Raw genomic sequence first — 19,044 nt, forward strand, 5'->3', positions numbered from 1 at the left:
TATCCATGCCCTGAGCGGGATTCGAACCCGCAACCATTGGCTTCACAGTCAGGCACGCTGACCGCTCGGCCACCTGGCTATTCGTCCGATTAGGTTCATATTTTTTGCCCCATTACACATTAAGCAATTATCCCCATCTTGTATGCAATTGAGCATAAACTTTTAAAAAAAAATTTAATATACTTTTTACAGGGTGCGTAGCGTTTGTAAAAAGTACTTAAAGGTGCTTTTTTGGGGGATTTCGTTTTTAAAAGCTTTTAAAGGTGTTCACTTCCACCACTTTTTTGACGTATTGGGTAAGGGTACTTTTGTTCTGACTTCAGGGTCAAATTGAATTCATTTGGATTGGACCAATGATGTAGGAAAGTACTGATTGTTTCGATTTACATCCGTTTCTTTTTGGGTGAAAAATATCCTTTTAACTTTATATCGGCTGAATCAGACTGAAGAAAAAGAATGTGTATCGGTATTTTCAGACTTTCACAAACAAGTGGTCATACCTGACGCAAGTGCCTTCAGAACTTTGACCATAAGAAAATAAGATTAGATGATTATCCCTTATTTTGAGGGTGATAAATTTCCTAAGTTGTAGGAAATTATTAAGATAATTTTGAGTCTTTCTCATGGACAGTGGAAAGAGGATTCAGTGCGAACAAGAACATTGAAATTGAGTGACAATTCCTATATTTCACAGAGAATTATTTACGATAATGTAAAAAAATGTGGGGGGCTCCATAAATGTTGAAATAACGAGAGAAATGCGTGTTTCATGTAGCAGCGCACATGCTAAGTATAGAAGTGTACCTAGAAGCCCAAAAGGCTAGAGAAACGGAAAGTGAAAATAAAAGAAAACGAAAGAAGAAGAAATGTTCTGTATAAAAAAGAAAAGAATAGATTTAGAGAAATATATAATAAATCTGAACAATAAAGCAAGCGAGCTGGCTCACCAGGCAGAAAATTTTCTTTTTTGAAAAAAACTAATGCTATACGAATTGATATTCATAAAAAGCAGAAAGAACTGTTGGATCCAGAAAACAAATTATCAGATAAAAAATAATGTTCCTGTCATTTAATTAACTATTTGTTGATAAGAAATAACATGAAAACTATATATGAAACTGTATGGAAAATAAATATGCCTTATGTATGTTTATATCCTTTTTTGCATTTAAGTGAAATTGTTATTGTAAATCTTAATAAATCTTTGTTTTATGTGATTGAATCAATTGTAATTCATTTTAAGAGTAGTAGTAGCAAACTCCACATTGCTAAAAACTGGTTAGTAACCTATTTTTTTTTAAAAATTATCTTGGAAAGAAAGGGTTTATTGTAGTGTAAGATTGTTAAATGGATTAGAAATTTTTTTAAAAATATAAATAAAAATTATTAATTTTTTTTGTGTGCTAGATTACTTTTTTATTTCATTGATTGAATGTGAATTTTTTGAGTGATTGAAAATTTTTGTAAAGTGCTTGAAAAGTTTTAAAAAGTGCTTATTTTTGACTCAAAGATTTGGCTACGCACCCTGTTTTTAATGTTATTTTAGAACGCAGCATCTCAAAGAAAACAAAATTCATTAAAATATAAAGCTTTTAAAGCTATTAGAATCATTTCTTAAATAAATTAAAAGATTGTCACCTGTGTTGCGAATTCAATTTGATAAAAGAACGTAGCTCTGGTCTTTTAGAATACGCTCATTTGCTGTTTTTTGTTGTAAATTTAATTTTATAAATAAATAACGAAATATACTATTCAAATAAAAAATAACATTTATTAAAAAAATTAATATTTGAAATAAAATCTATTAAAATTTAATTTTAAAAAATGTAATATTTTGTTAAAATTGTAAATTTTTATTTCACATATGAAAAAGAAGAAAAAAGTTTCAGTTAACAATTTTTTAATTATCGTTCAACAATATCAATGGAATGTTCCGGAAATGTGAGAAAACTGTGCAAGTTAACTCTATGAACTACGCATAAATATCTGCTGAGGAGGATATTAGGAGAAACATCAGTGTTCGTATTACCGGGCAGGGCCACTGAACCTTAAATTAACATTGGTGTAGGGCATACCGGGCAAATGTATACCAGACAGCGGCACTTAACTAGACCTAGTATATATTTCGGACATTTACCAAAGTGACTATGTGACTGTCAATATTCACCGGTGGAGTTCAACAACCAACGATTTCGTCATTCACAGTATATATATATATATCCCAAATTCCTTATTTTGAAGGGATGAACTTCTAAAAACATGCTTCTTTAGGGATGAATTTCTAAAAACAAACGCAAGCTGATAATAAAAAGCCAACGGGAATGGCAACAAACAATTAAAATAAAATAAAAATATTAATTGTTTTAGCTTAAGTAATTGTGTCGGCATGGTCAGTATATATCTTTCAGTTATGATTTCGTAGTGAAGATTAATATTGATCATTTAATTCTTATTTCATCCCGTAAAAAGAACGGGTATTCAGATAGTAGTTAATAAGAAAAAAAATAGACAAAAACATAATGATTTGGTTTTTAATAGTATCTTTCAACAGATTGAATCATAAATACAATATATAAAGTTCCAAGTAAATTGCAAAAAGTACAGCAGAATAAAAATTAAAAACATGAAATTAGAGTTGGTAGCTCAGTTTCACAATGAAGTAGTCAAAACCTTGCATAAAGTTCAATTGTAGGAAATATATAAAAATAGACGAAAATAGATCACAAACACAAGTAGTGATGATTCATGTATCAAAGAATCATCCGTTTTTTTGACTTCAATATATTCACAGTTAAAACTTCTCAAAGAAAATGCATATTCTGAAGTCCATTTCGCAAATCGCAGCCTGTACAAAAAGATAATAATAATCGCCGCATATCACAGATAGTAAGGAACATTTCATGCTTTATACAGTTGTCAGTCTTTCTGCCTGAATGAAAGACTGCATCTCTTCTGGTTTATCATTCATCACTTTCTCCACCACCGGAATCGGGACATGAACTGAAATATAAAATTACGTCAGATTGATATTTCACATCCATTGGTAGGAAGAAATTTTGTTATAAAACACAAACATTTTGTTACACAAACACAAACGGCACTTCCGTATGCATGCAATTTCGTCAATAAATTTTTTTTTTCTTCTTCCGTTTATTTGTGCAAATTACTATAAACCAGGGATTCCCAACCCCATGCCCACGGGCACCATGGCACCCGTCGTTCTGTCTAGGTGCACTCGCTGCTTGTGCCCAATGACAAAATATTTCAGTTTTCCATTTTCCCATAAAATGCTATGTAATTTTTTTTCTTTTTCAATGATAAACACAACCAAAATAGAAATCGCCAGCTATATAGCTGACTTCTATACTGAGTATATACTTCGTATGTTTTGCAAGCAATTTAGTAATCATTTATTTTACACAAGAATATTAATACTAATTATACTCATATATTGAATTAATTTTTAAAATTAATCTTTTGTGTGCATTATATGCAGTGTGTATTATTACCTATGTCTACCAACTACAAATTTATCTTGAAAAAATAAGTGGTGCCCGCCATTCGACCGTTATTCCAGTATTTATTCTTAGGTACAAAAAGGTTGGGGACTTCTGCTATAAACCCTTTCTCTGAATTGAGAAATAAATCGCTAAAGCTACTCAGAACATGGTCAAATTTACCATGTTTCTGGTTCTATGGGAACAACAAGATTTAGTAATGATTTTTATATACTTGACAATAAAATATGGTGTTATAACGTGTGTTAAAATTTAGTAATTTTATCATGATTCCTTAAAGCCTGGCCTAAAAACCATTTATTTGATTAAATTTACATTTCAGTTTTACTTTTTGCTACTAATTGTGTGGTAATATGAACTATAATCTTAAAAACCATAACTTCTGGTACCTTATGAACAGAAAAATTGCCAAATAAAGGGTTTAAATATCTCATGTTTTGATTTTATTTCTGGAATTATGCTGTTGTTTTTTTAAACCAGAAATGTCTTAACCAGTGGTTGGAAAAACTACATTAGTCTTATAGTTTTCTACAAATGCTTATAACAAATGCAAATATATTACAATGCAAATATAAATGTAAATAACTACAACTACTTTGCTTTAAATGTTGCGACTGCAAACTACATTGGAGTTGTAATAACTTCTTCACTATTTTAAAGAAGGCGAACTTTTCTAGAGAACTTAATTTACACCTATGCTCAAAATAGTTTTGAATAAGAAGTTGGCTTGCATTAAATATAAGGAAACAATTAAGAAATATTTATTCATGTTTACAAAGATCGAGTTTGTTATTCTTAAACATTTTTTTTTTCGAATTTGTTTATTTAACCTTCAACTTTTTTATGCCTTTTCCGACAGCGAATATTTAATTTAACAAGTGCGAAAATATCAAATACGAAATTATCAGTTTTTTTTTATTGTTTAATGCTGTTTTATTTCCTCTAAGAAATTAAGTACATCGAGAATACGTTCCGTTTCTTTAAAATAACATCAATGTTTAACGAGTGTACATTCGCACATGAAAGTGTGATCAAAGCGATTAATTTTCTATTTTTCGTAATGGCTAGTTTAAATAATAGTTTTAGGTGGTTTTAGATATGTCATTTCTGTTAAAGCTTAGCTGCAGCCACAGGGTCATTGTCATTGCATCATTGACTGACCAGCGCAGATTTATACCCATCAAATTCGAAAAATTAGTTGCTTTAGAACCGTGTTTCTCTTTAACTAACGTTAAAAGTAGTTGCCAGGAATCGCTATAAACTACTGTTTTTTTTTGTATAGCTCTACTCAATATACTACTCTTTTAAAAAGGTAGCAGAATACACTACAAACTGCGAAAAAAGTTAGCTATTACAGTAGTTTCACTACTTCTAGAGCGCTACTTGCGACCACTGTTCACGCCTAAAGGTTTAATTTTGCATGAAAGCATAACAAAATGAAACATTTTGTTTTGCTTTCATGCTTTGTTTGCTTTACTGGAAAAGTTAAAGCTAAAATCAAATATGTTGGACCGTTTTGTTTATTAACTTTATATTCGCATTCAATATATCTGCTGAGTTTTTGTGTAGTTTGTCAAGCTTACATAATTTATATTACTTGATTTTAGATTATTTATTTGTAACTTTTTGCAATTGCAAATATATTAAATTCCTTTTTTTTTCTTCTTATGTTTAGTTTTTTACAGGCACATGAATTCATTTTACACTACATTTTTTAAATTATATTTAAATACTTGTTGACAATAACTTTGGATCTGATTCAAAACACTTAGTGTTCAGAAGTCATAAAAAATTTCAAAATAAAAAACAATAATTTTAGCTAAAGAATTTTCAAAAGGACGCATTATTTCCGAATGTCTTTTCTGAAAACTAAATATCGCTATGAAAATTTCCATAGAACTAATTCATCTTATTTTTCTAATAAAATTGAATTAATCTGAATCATTGAATTTCGAAAATCATGCCTTACCTGCCAAGCCGTTCAATTTCTTCTCACAAGATCCGAATCTATTTTTGAAGCAAGTACGCTTGTAGAGTTGATAACAACAGCAAGTAACTGTGACTGTAGTTATAAGAGGTAAGGAATACAACCATGGGAAAGCCAAAATCTTCTTTTGCAACTGAAAATAAAGGAAACTCACGATTAGATAAATGTATTTAATGATGTGTTTAAATCACTCTTCGATCAACAGAAATATTAGGTACTGTTTGTCTAAGATAAGTACTCTTACCGCCACAAAGTCCTCGGCAGTCTGGTGCTATGGAAACAAGAATAGGGCATTTTGGGGAGGGTAGCTTCGATGAAGAGGTCTCCTTTTCTCTCGCCGAAACCAGTCCTAAAAAAGGACCCCGCACCCCTACTTGAAATAATCATACCTCGTTACCATAGTCACCGCCACAGCTCCAGACGAATGTCTGGAAGAGTACTTATCTTAAACAAACAGTAGATGAAATAGCTTTTCCCGAATTGAAACTATGCTTGAACTAGTGCCTGTTAAAATGAACATGGAAACTACGTTCTGGAAAATTAGCTTCAGCACTATGAAAGAATTCTGGTTCAAATCATGCTTAAGAGTACTAGCACTCAGGGTGCCGGTGCATTTTACCGTAAAATGCAATTTTACTTTAATTTTTTTTTTAAAGTTATCTTTATCATTGCTATAAAATATTGGAACAAAAAATCTGATATTCCGTAATATTTTAGTAATATTTGCTGTAAAATCACTGAATTGCTGTAATTAAATAGATAATACTGTTAAAATTACGGTATAAAATTTTAAGGTAAAAATGGATTTTGCAATAAAATGAATTTTACGGAAGCTTTATCCAGGATGCTAGCAATTTTCACCGGAATTGGATCAGGGATTTTTTACAGTGCATCTAATTAATTTCTATCAAATTAAATGGTAAAATATAAATTTTATTTAGCAAGAAGCAACAAGACAAATATTGGCATAATTTCTTTGCCTCCAAATTTTACAACGAAAATAAAATATAGTGCATTTATTGTTGAAAAAAATGCTCATTGACAGGCATTTTAAACAAGCTTTCAAAATAATTTTTTTGATTTTTTTTTTAAAAATTCAAATAGATTGTTTTTAATTATTGTTTATCAATTTTAATTTTTTATGATTACTTTTAATATAATTGAAATTGCTAGCTTGTTACATCTTAACAAAATTATTAATTTTTTTTTCTTTCTAAAATTAAAATGTTCTTTCGCTTATTCAGGTTGAAGACTAAGGTTTATAAAATTTAAAAGCTTTTGTTTAAACCTAAGGCAGATTACTATGCGTAATTGAAAAACTTCTTCCCAAACTTAATATAAAAAAGCATTTTCAAGTTTATCAGCAAAGTTTACCTAACTGTATATAGTAAAAATGTTAAAATTAATTTCAAAAAATCTATATAAAGTGTTTTTTTTTTCTTTAATAATATAGTTTCAGACAATTAATTCTTAGCAATTCAACATAAAATACGCAGTCCTTAAAATTGAAACACGGGAAGCTTTACCCTATTCTGGTAGTTTTAACCATCCTTTTTTTCTCAGTGTAGTTTTAGTCATTGATTTTGTTTTTTCCTAACAAAAAAAGGATTGTGGAATCAATTAAATTGACCAAACCGGTAAATATTTTTTTCCTTACCTCTACAGGAAATGACAAGGAGATAACGGTTAATGCCGTTCCAATATTTTGAATGGAACATTCAATTGCTATAGTTTTTCGAACTGGCGGAGGTTGTCTGCAGATGAAGGCCAATCCATAACCCAAAGAAAGACCAATGAATGGAAGAATGACCAAAGCTACGTAAAACTGCCAACCGATGCCGTCGAATATATCAGGAAAGATGATCAGTTCCATCGTTTGACAGATGAAGATAATAGCAAATCCACAATAACTTCCGATCTGAAAACAATATTGAATCTTTAATATGCTTAAAAAGTGAAATTGTAGCACTTGAAATTTTAAAAAAAGCAAGAGCTGTGTATTAATTCAATTCTTCTTACTCTAAAAAAAAAAATATAACAGGGTGAAATATGACCAACTTTAAAACGCAGTAATTTCAAAAGACGGATGAAAAATAGTCGCTGGAAGCAAATATATAAAGCGGCTTTGAGGAGAACTCCTCCAGACTGAAAGTCTGGGACTGTCTGCTGCTATGGTAACAAGCGAGAGCACATTTCTAATGGGGGTGAAATGGAAGAAAGAAGGGGTCGATTGGTTTACTCACTACGACCTACGCTAAGATTAAGACAAAACTATTCACCCCACACCCCTATTCGAAGTGACCTTTTCTTGTAACCATAGTACCCGTCACGACGCGAGACGAATCGAGTTCTCCTGAAGGCCACACTCTACCTAGAATAAACTTACGGTGAATGTCAGGACTCACCCCAAATTGTAGAAATAATGAAGAAGAAATAAGACAGATAAGTTACGCTTTCTGTTCATGTCATAACTTCATAGAAATTCATATTTCAAAAAAAAAAAAAAAAAAAAAAAAAACGGACTTAACTGCAATTAAATGTAATAAGAAAATTATATAAAAATATATGAAAACCATAAAACAGCACGCAAAAAACCTGAAATAATGGAAAACACGTATAAAATAGTTAAAGTAGCATGTGCAAAACCTAGTTACAGGTAAAACATTATATGTTGTTGTGGCACATATAATCAACCTAGCTTGGTTAACTAAGTTAGATAATTATCTTAAGTAAATAAGATAATTATCTTATTTACTTTAATTAGGTGCGCGTATCAAGGTTAATCAGATAATCTTCATTTCATCTATATGTCACCAAGTAATTTAGACATTTCCATATCAGACAATATATGCCGAACTAGCTCAATTGACCTTCAGCAATCCATCAACTGTTTGCATTTCTGAGTCACTAATGGAGCTAAAACGTTTTCCCATGACTAATTTATGGAGATAGTGTTAACGTCTATACTAACCTTCATCTATCGAAAGGTACCCCAATAATAAATCGAGTTAGCATGTCTTATTTACTAGTGAATTGATGTTTAATAATCGTAGTGGTAGTTACACCATAAATTGACGCAAAACTGACATGAGCTTAAACATCTCTATCATCTAAGAATGCTTAGTTTATTCATACACGTTATAAAATACTACTTTGTATAAATTCCAACACAGATCAACATTTGTTTGCACTTGAAGATGTTTGCCTACTTTTTTTGCATTGATCACATGCGTTGTAGTTTAGAAAAATTTGATGATTAGTGTCAAAAAATAATAATAATAGAAATGAGAGAGAGAAATATTTGGATTACTAACAATCAGTATTATCAAAATTCTGTATTAATTTATACACTAACACATCTGGTTTATTTAAACATTATCAAATTCAGGCCCTTTTTATTGTTTTAGCTCAATACAAATTGACCTAGATTTGCCAAAAACTGACAAAATTTAAATGAAAAGATAAACCATGCAATGATTTTTAATATTGAGTTCCTAACGATAATTTATATACATATTTCTCTTACATGGCACCATGCGGTCGGATATATGGATATTGGCTCCATCCATTGGCAACACTACAGCAATTATTCATTTTGTTATGTTGTCTTAACTAATATTTAAAGTGAATAGTTAGTATACGTTAAGTATTTATTTAGATTAATTTTGCATTCTTATAGAAATAAAAATTAGTTACAAAGCAATTATTTAGATCTTTTCTAAAATGGCCATAGAAATTTTAAACATAAACGTTGCTATGATATAGAATACTGTCATACCAATTGCTGGCAACGAAGTTTGCCTTTTTTTGAGTAAAGCATATATATATATATTATGCGATATTCAAGTTTAATTCGAGAATTTTAGATAAACTTCAGGATACATATTTGAATTCATAAATAATAGCTCTGTATCAAGATTTAAAAGCTGCAATTAAAATTGCGCTAAATTATCAAATGGAACAGAGACTTTAGGCATTAGTTTCTTGCAGTTTTTGACAAAGAAGATATTACTGACCTTAAATCAACAGTTATAAAATATCAAATATATTTTAATAAACTAATTGCACCGATTTTAAAACAAGTAATATTTGCTACTCGAGTTTTCATTAAAAATGTCTATCAAATTTAAGGTATTAAGAAGAGAAAAAAATTGTTTCGATTTAAATTTTTAAAATGAAAATTTTTTTATTCCTCTTTCTAAATTGGGTAATTACACCTTTATGCTGTAGAGTGATGGGCGACTTATTAACACAAGTATTCGTGCGACCTTCAATTTTAAATAAATTAAAATTTTCCGCTTTAGCTGATTTTCCATGCTTAGGGTTTTAGTCGGTGACCTTCACTATCTTGAAAGACCAAATATTTTATAATTCTATGCTGTCCCTCAACATATTTATTCCAAGAAACAAAACGAAATAAACTCGCTGTATCGATTCGCCCCAAGTTTAAATAAATATTCAATCAAGAAAATTACAGTAGAGTTTGCATAACTGCTTGTCTTTATTTTCTTCGTGAAGCTCTGTATATGTCACGCCAAGTACAATTTCTTGATGGAATCCTTGAAAAAGACTTAAAAAAGAAAAATAAATAACATTTGGCGTGTTTTTTGAACTTGACATTCAGAGCTTTTAATATTGATGAATTGTTGCCATTCATTACCTTTTAAAAATGGTATCAGATAAGATTAAGTAAATCTGAAACACGAAAAAGTAATTTTGTTGTTTTTTTAGGTTTGAATTATTTTGAAAACAAAGGAATTTGAGGCTTAAATTGTTTCACTTAAACTCTTCGAGTCCAAATTACTATAAAAAATTACAAATAATTATTGTTTTGTTAGAATTCACTCAAACATATCAGACAGTTATGTAACTCTTTACCATTTTGCATTTTATTCATAAACATAAAAGATAGCTAAATACTGCTAATATAAATAGTGAAAATAAAATTGGTCACATTGAAAAAAGTGTGACTTACCACTATATTTCCCTGAGCTCTTCTATTCACTTACAAATCGAGCCCCGAGTTATAATATTAAGGGAGCGTTCAGATATTACGTGAGCATGTTTTTGACGCTTTTGAACTATACCTCCCCCCCCCCCTCTCTTCCCACTTGTCAGCAAAACTACGCAATCTGACACCCTCCAATTTTTACGCAAAAAAACATCTCACTTTTTTTTCTTTAACTTCTACTGTAGTAATCTAATTTTAAAAATTTTAGAAATACATTCAAGTAAAATTTACCTTTTTAATTTATTTTATAAAGCTTTGAAACTCCCTGAAATTTTTTTTCTCTCCCTAAAATTAGCATTTATATCAAATTTGAAAATTTTCAAGCATAATTTTTTTCTAAGACTTTTTGTTAACTTTTTTTAGCCTATAAATTTTTTCTTTCTGGTAATAAAAGGATTTCAGTGACTTACATAAACTTTGTACATGCCTCCCCTCAATCAACAAAGAAAAAAAAAAGCAAATCACCAAACCCTTCCTACCTTTAGACACTTACGCAATATTTGAGCCTTTAGGCGCTTACGCAATATCGGCCTCAAGTGCTGTTATTCAATATATTGTTATTTAATACTGAAAAAAGCTAATGTTGATTTATGCCTTGTTTATATTTGCTCTTTACAATTTTTTAAAATTTTGCAAATAGCTGTCATTTCTGTGAACTTTAGCAGGGACCTTGCTTAATTAGTAATGTGTATAAACTTATTTTTTCCCATTAAATAAAGCAAGTAAATAAGTTTACGAATCGAGTTAAGATTTCATTTGAATATTAGTTCTTGAGCAATATTCCAGCCTCAAAGGGAATGATAGCCTTAATTTGTTCATGATGAAAAAAATTCTGGCGAAATTACCGTACTGAATAGTGATGTCATTTCTGGTTAAAAAAGTATTTACATATTTTTATTAATAAAACCAAGAATATATATGGTATTTAAACCATTCATTTGGTAATTTTTCCGTTTATATACAAACGTCTTATTGGAAATTCTGATTTTTTAAGTTATAGTTCTGTTCTGATTATTACACATTTAGTAAAAAAAATGCAAAACTGAAAAGTAAATTTAACCAAATAAATAGTTTTTATGTCCTGCTTTAAGGTATCATGATAAAATTACCAAGTTTTACCACATTTATTAAAATTTATCGCAAATTATAAAGCTATATTTTATTGCAAATTTTATCAAAATCATTAACAAAACGCTTCTGTAAAAAATAACCGAGCTTTTTGGTGTTGTCGTAAAGGCAGAAACACGTTTAACTTTACCATATTCTGGCAGATTTGGCCATGCTTTTCTTTTTTCCTCAGTGTCTTAATAGAACGTTAATCTCTCGATATATTGCGAAACAATATGACTATTTATATAAAGAACATAATACTTATACTTCTTGATATAAATTCAAAGATAAGTAAGATTTATGGCACTTATTTAGAGAAAATTCGTATAGGAGCCAGCTAAGACATCGAGTATCACGGGATAAAATAACATGACCTAGAACAGATCGTAAAGTGTTTTTCTTTCTTCTTTTTTTTATAAATTAGAAAAACAAATAATGCTTATCATTAAATCTTGCGAAATAATTTTAAACAGTTTTGTTATTGAGAATGCTAACTTTAAAATGGTTACGGTTGACAAATCACTTGTGACTTATGCATTCCAGAATATTCTTTTGATATGCCAAGGCCTCGCCAAAGAGAAAAAAAAATCATAATACTTCATTAAACATCTGCAAAAATTGCATACAAAAGTGGAATACATTTATTTAAATGATTCTAAATTAAAGAAATTTTTGGAAAACATGTAAAAATGCATGCTATTGTATTTTTTGTAACTTTGTTAAACTTATGGGGGCCAAAAAGAAGCAAAAAGAAGCTTCTTCAAGCAAAAAGAAGAACAAAATATTTTTATTCCTTCCATGTAAAATCTACGGAGAATTAGGTCCAGAATTTCCTTATTTATTCAGTAACTAGTGAATGTTTCTGAATAATTATTATTTCATTTTATTCATTAAAATATGTTTTATTGAACTTATTTATATAATTTACAAATTTCTTAGCTGTAAATATTTGTAAGTTTTTATTAAATGTTTGAAGGTTTAAAAGTACAGACAATTTTACAATTTAAAATTCGGTAACTAAATTCAATGGGACACATTTTAATGATAAAAATGAAACATTAATTAGTTACTAAATAAACAAGGATATTCCTGCCGTATATTTTATATTTTATTATAAGGAGAGACTGCAAGAAAAGAATATCATAGTAACCAGAAACTGAGTTCAGCAAAATTTTACAATTAAAACTTGTAGCCAATCCAAGGGGTCCCCGATTCTACACTTTAACCAAAAGTAGTATTTCTATAGTATAAAGTAGTACACTGATTTTACCTTATTGCGCAGCATTTCATGATAGACATACTTAAATATAATAATTTATGATAGCTGATGAACCATTTTGAAATTATTAGACTGAAAAAAAATTATAATTCAGTACATAATTTTGTATACATTGTATTATAGTATAGATTTAAGGCATTTAGAAGGCGCTTCCTGCGTCCATTTAGATTCGTTTAATGATTATGAAGCTGATTTAGGCTCCGATAGTCCAGCTTCCTGAACGGAAAGACAATTCAGCTGATACTTCTCTTTTTCTTGTTAAATTGGAATTTTGCACTAATAGTTAATATAATTATTTCTGTTTAATTGTTTATTTTTTCATGAATTACTTTCATATGTCTGATTTTGGGGTAAACAAAAATATCTTAGAACCCAGACTTGGTATATGAGCAAGTCATTTTGTCGAATACAGCAATGTGCGTTTGGGAGCAAATCGATTGGACATGATTTTCTGAGAGTTTGCACAACAATGTACGGGGTTCCCGAGTGCACCTCCAAGATTTTAATATAAAAAAAGAAGCATTCAGGATGACGTCACTCACCTTTGTGATGTAGGGTGCTGCATTGGGGAACTTCCACCGAAACAGCATACCAGCGCCAACTGGTGCAGTCACAGAAGCCAAAGAAATGGACATTTTACTGTAAGGAATGGTCAAAGCTCCTGTCTCCAGCCACTGTCCGTACACCCACATGTTTAGTGGCATCATGGCCAAGGCAGCCACCGTAGAACACGTAGTCATTGTAACACTGAAAGGAAGAAAACAATGTCAAACAATGTCGGAATAACTATACATTTTGATTTAAATAATATGGATGTATTTTAATGTCAGTTTAAGAAAACAAAGCGCAAATTTTTAAAAACTGCAGAGTTGTAAATTTGTAGATCTTACTGAAAAAACTGTACACTGTACACAAAATAAAACACGGATCACCTTAATTTTTTTTTTTTTTTAATCAAATGATATGATTTTCAAGTACTAAGATATGATATCTTTGGACGTATTCAGATTTTTCATTCTTGAAATTCTGCGATCTTGAAAATACGGGCATATACGGGTAAATAAATGTATGTTAAGTGTGAGTCATTTGTAAATGAACTAGTGACAAATGGAGGTTTCTGATGTGCTTAATAATCAGGATAAATTTTATTGTTAAATATCATTTGCGATCATTTTTGGGAGAGACAAATGCTTATTTATTTGTTATATTTGGAGAACAAAAGCCAAAAACTAAACTATTAACAATGGAAAAATTTATAATACGTATTTAATTTCAAAAACGTACACCACTAATTAATTACTTTTCTTTAAAAGCAAACTTTTAGGAAAAATTTGTTTTTAAGTTCTTTTAAAATTTCATTATTTAATGTTTGTTTCATTTTTTAGTGATGTTTAATTGTTGTTTGAAGACTACGCAATTGTTTGCAAATTGCAGGAAAACTGCAATTGTTTTAAGGCATGCGTAAAGAGTGTTTTTGTTTCTTCTTTTTTTAATTTTTGCAGTCATCAAGCAATTCAAGGTTTCACTTTATCTCGGAGGTGATGAAATATTTCTCCTAATTTCGCGTTTTATTGCTTTTTCTAAAAAAAAAAACGTTTAATATTTTGAATTAGTTCTTACATTTGAAGTCATTAAAATGCTAATGTGTAACTACCGATACGTTTCTATAAAAATAAAATTTAAAGCGTAATTTTAAAAAATGATGTGGATAAACTTTAGTCTAAATTAGGTCAATTCTATTTCATCTACTGTTTTTATTTTTATTTTTTTAAATATTTTATGAATAGTTTTACAGGACTATGTTTTTGTAAGAATATTTTCGATTTAGTAGACAAATAAAATGCTCACATGATTTATAGGTATAAATTTTTTGTGGTTTTTAATAATTTTGGCAATAGTTATGGTGATTTGAAATGTATTATTTACTTCAAAAGGAAAAAAAAAGCAAGAATTTATGTGAAATTCTTTGTATTTCCGAAGAAAAGTAGGAAGAGTTTCAGTTACGAGGTTCAAGTACGATATCCTACACTAAATTTACTTTTGTTCACGGTCATAAATTTTTCAAGTTTTTCAATAATAATTTAAATACTAATACTATAATTTCAATAATAATTAAATAATAATAATACAAATAATTTTTAAAGGCAATTTATATATAAATATTACACTTGTGGATATTTGTTTCAATGAACAACGAAATTTGATATTATTATGTTTGTACAGAAAGAGAACAAACAATAAACATTAGTAAAATAGAATTTTGGCAAAGTAACAGTAAAATAATACTTTGAAAAATAACTACCATTTGCGGTAACAGCATGGTGTTGTCGGGGGGCAAAATTAACAGACGCCCTTGCAAATATCTTATTTAAAACTCACTGATATATAACAAATAAAATTGCTTTAGTGTTTTTTAATTTCGCCATCTGTTGAAAAACTTTAGAACTAATTTTAAAAATTGGTGTATACATTTATATGTAATTTTAAAAATATGATCAAAAAATCAGAAATCAACAAACCATATATTTTCTTGTCATTTTTTAAGTATATTGTTCTTTTTAAGTAGCTCGGTATTTAAACTATAATTTTTTTATTTCGCTTGGCAAAAAAATCTCGGACAGTAGCCATAATCTTTTTTAATAATAATATAAATTATCACATAAAGCACGCCCTTATTCATATATGCTTTAATTATTATACGGCTAACAATAAACTTATATTGTTTGATAATTAAAACAAATATTTTACAATAATTTAATATTACGATAACCTACCCTTGGCCTGCTTTAAAGCGAGGAAAGAAAAAAGTAACATTTTAACTGTTATTTTTCAAAGAAAAAAGCTGCTTTTCCTGTAAAATATGTGTGTCAAGTTCTATGGCTATCAAGGACAGCTGTTTCTTCGCGTGACAATCTCCTTAAACGTGATCTTAAGTATTCCCCAATTCTCATTATTTTACCTGATTTGAATTGTATTTAAAAATAATAATGATTATTAATAAATATAATGCCATTTTATTTTTCTACATAAAACACTGACGTTACTGAGATCAGATAACGTAAAGAAGAATAGAGCTTATCTGTTGATTTTAGAAAAAAAATATTTTATGAAAAAGAAAGAAAAGAACTTTGGAGTTTTCGTATTTTTGTAAATTGCATAAGGCTTTCACGTGGCTCAGTATTCTTTAAGAAAGCTCTTTAGAAATTCAAGTCTGTAGAAATAAAGTTTTCTCTAGAATGTCGATAAAGAAATCAAGGAAATCTGTGATCCACATTTTAATATCTAAATTATTAAAAAGTGAATCAATGTTCTTTAAAATATTACAAAAACAAATCGAATATGTAAGTTACACAATCGCAACAATTTTTTAGATAAATGCTTAAAACCCTTCTCACTAGTATTAAAAGGCATTGGAAGGACAAAATAAAAATAAAAATTCCGGTGAAATTGTTGTACTGTATGGTAATTATTTTTCTGGTAGAAAAAAACCATAATTCTGGTTAATGAAACCAAAATATAAGGTAATTAAATCCTTCATTTGGTGATTTGTTCACTCGTATGGTATCGATTTACCGGAAATTCTAGTTTTCAAAATTATATTTCTTCTTTCTACACATTTAGTAAAAAAAAATACCAAAATGATTGTAAAATTACCAAATTTTATGACATTTACCAAATTTTATCAGTTATTATTAAACCATATATCATTCTTAATTTTATCAAAATCAGGATCAAAGTTTTTCGGTAAAAATCACCGAGCATTTTGATGTTCCTATAAAACCAGATTAATTCTACCATATTCTGGTAGTTTTGACAATAAATTTTTTTCATAGAGAAGTATGCAACTTATATATGCTGTGGTAAATGCTGAAAGATTTTTCATTATATCAACTGACACCATATCTTTAGTTATCACCTTTTTTTGAATTATCAATCGTTTAAATCGTATTAAAATACTTCAAACAGTTTCAAAATTTTTATTTTTGAGTTTGTTTAAAGAGTTTCAGTATATACACTAAGTCGAATAAGTTCATTAATTTTCTGAGAAGACTCTAAATTTTTTCGGAAAATCTTTCTTTATTGAAAATTTTTATTCATATTCGTAAAATATTTTAAAATTATTATTTGTAATATATATTGATATTATGTAATATTTACTCATTAGACAAAATCTAAAGATATGATTTGAGTATTTTTATAATTTTTTTTTTATTCTATTCCGAACATTCTTGTTTACCTAATATAATAATAGAAAATGTGCTTATTATTAATACAATCTCAAAACAGGTCATTATAAACAGTTCCTAATCTTAAAAAAAAAGTAAAAAATTATTTATTGCATTGATTATTAAACAAATGCTAACATTTTGTATGAAAAAATTTTTTTTAAACAATTTACCAAAATATTTCCAATGCAACTAATAAATATTATTTAAGTAAATTTAAGAAGATCATTGAGTAAACAAACAGAAAAGAATGTTTTTATAAATAGCAACATTTTCTTTCGAAAGTAGTTCAAGTTTTCTCGATAATCTTGAAAGTGAACTTGACACAAAATCGGCAAAGCGAGGAAGAAAAAAGCAGCTTCGCTTCACTTCATATCAGATAAGGCATTTAGATGTCTCTTTGAAAAGTTGCAAAATATCGTTTGCATCTAAGCAGATGAAAACGTTTACAAATTACTGAAACAAAACGGCTTAGTGATGTGTGTTTCATTGATAAATTGCGATTTTCTACCAATATCGATACCTATTAATCTTAAAATAAAAAACTGGTAAATGACTTAATTTTTTTTTAAAAATATATCCCTGTTTAAAATTTTTTATCAATTAGTTTGTTCGTAAATTTAAAGCACTGAAGGAATTTTTACTTTGAAATTACGGTAAATAATCGGCTGCAGTCTGTCCATACAATTAACTAAAAAGTTTATGGTAAGGAACATCTCTTAACTTTTACGGTTTTGAAACCGTTTACAACTGGTACGGTTAAAAAACCGTGAATACGAAACTACACGGTTTTGTAACGGCGTAATTTCTAAACCATAAAAATAAAACTTGAATAGCCATTGGAGCGCTGTGGGTGCAGCGCCATTTATGCGGGAATGACAGTTTCGTATTCTAATAGCTTAGGGTTATTGATTGAAGATTGCAGGACTCTAGAAACTCTTCATACATTGAAGGATTGAAAGAAATATTGTGGTATCAACGCTGGGATGCGAACCACTGTTCTGCTGGTTATGAGATTGGCAGATTTAGCCCTCTCACCTACAGTATGTATTCAGCCGCCAGGAACAAAGTAGCTTTATAAGGTGGGCCTAGTTGGCGCTGACAAAATTTTGATTGCTAAATCGTATTACGCAAAAACAATCAATATGTGTTTTTTTTATTGCACTTAATGGTGTGAATATCATCTTTTTTATGGTTATTTCACTGTTTTGGTGGAATATGGTAAAAAAGCAATAAAATAAATTGCATTTCAACCATTTTATAATCATTGAACACAAATTAATAATTAAAACTATTAAGCATCAAATAATAATCACAAAATAGGGGAAATATAATATTAACCTACTAAAATATTCATTTCTGAAATTAGAAGAAATATTTTATATAAAACATTGAAAGGTGAGAAAATGTCATTTTTACTGCGTTTAAAAATAATAGTTGCTGAATAAAGCGATAAACTAAACAGCAATTTATTTTAAATAACAATAAAAATAAATTTTATGATTAACGTTGTTAAAAATATCATTTAACAGAGTTTGTATTCACCACGATACTTAAATAATATTAAAATTCCTTAAAATTCCAATGCTTGAAGTTGAAGCTTTTTAAAACTCAGAAAAAGAATACTATTTAATCTTAATTAAGTTTTACTTTAAAATTGTAATTAGCATAAATTATTTTTTTTCTCAAATCAAAATATTCATTCACCAAAAAAAATATGCGAAGAAAGTAACTGTGTTAAGGCGCCATTGGTAGTCAATCAACGTGATGCTAGATTGTCCAAAATTCTAAGGTCAAAAATACAGCTTTGTGAATAAGCTTGTAGTTGTAAATTTATCAATTTTTTTTCCTCTATTTGATAAAAAATACTTTTATGTTTCGCCGAGTCCTCCCTTGCCTAAGGTTAAGTATCA

General features: G+C 28.9%; 1 protein-coding gene across 4 annotated transcripts in view; it reads right to left on the bottom strand.

Annotated features, from left to right (window-relative positions):
* Positions 1 to 2,517: 2,517 nt before the first annotated feature.
* LOC107436095 (ileal sodium/bile acid cotransporter) overlaps positions 2,518 to 19,044 on the bottom strand; it is a 39,610-nt gene continuing 23,083 nt past the window's right edge. For all 4 annotated transcript variants that reach the window (XM_087156904.1, XM_043051447.3, XM_087156906.1 and 1 more), the window contains exons 4-7: positions 13,448 to 13,652; positions 7,163 to 7,423; positions 5,488 to 5,638; positions 2,518 to 3,000 (exon numbers count right to left, since the gene is read on the bottom strand). In XM_087156904.1, the coding sequence (XP_087013030.1) occupies positions 2,906 to 3,000; positions 5,488 to 5,638; positions 7,163 to 7,423; positions 13,448 to 13,652 (712 nt within the window). In that variant the 3' untranslated portion in view covers positions 2,518 to 2,905. The remainder of the gene's footprint in view (positions 3,001 to 5,487; positions 5,639 to 7,162; positions 7,424 to 13,447; positions 13,653 to 19,044) is intronic.

Source organism: Parasteatoda tepidariorum, chromosome 2 (assembly GCF_982258835.1).
Source record: "Parasteatoda tepidariorum strain Cologne lab strain chromosome 2, Ptep-v5.0, whole genome shotgun sequence".
In the NCBI taxonomy this organism is placed as follows: domain Eukaryota; kingdom Metazoa; phylum Arthropoda; class Arachnida; order Araneae; family Theridiidae; genus Parasteatoda; species Parasteatoda tepidariorum.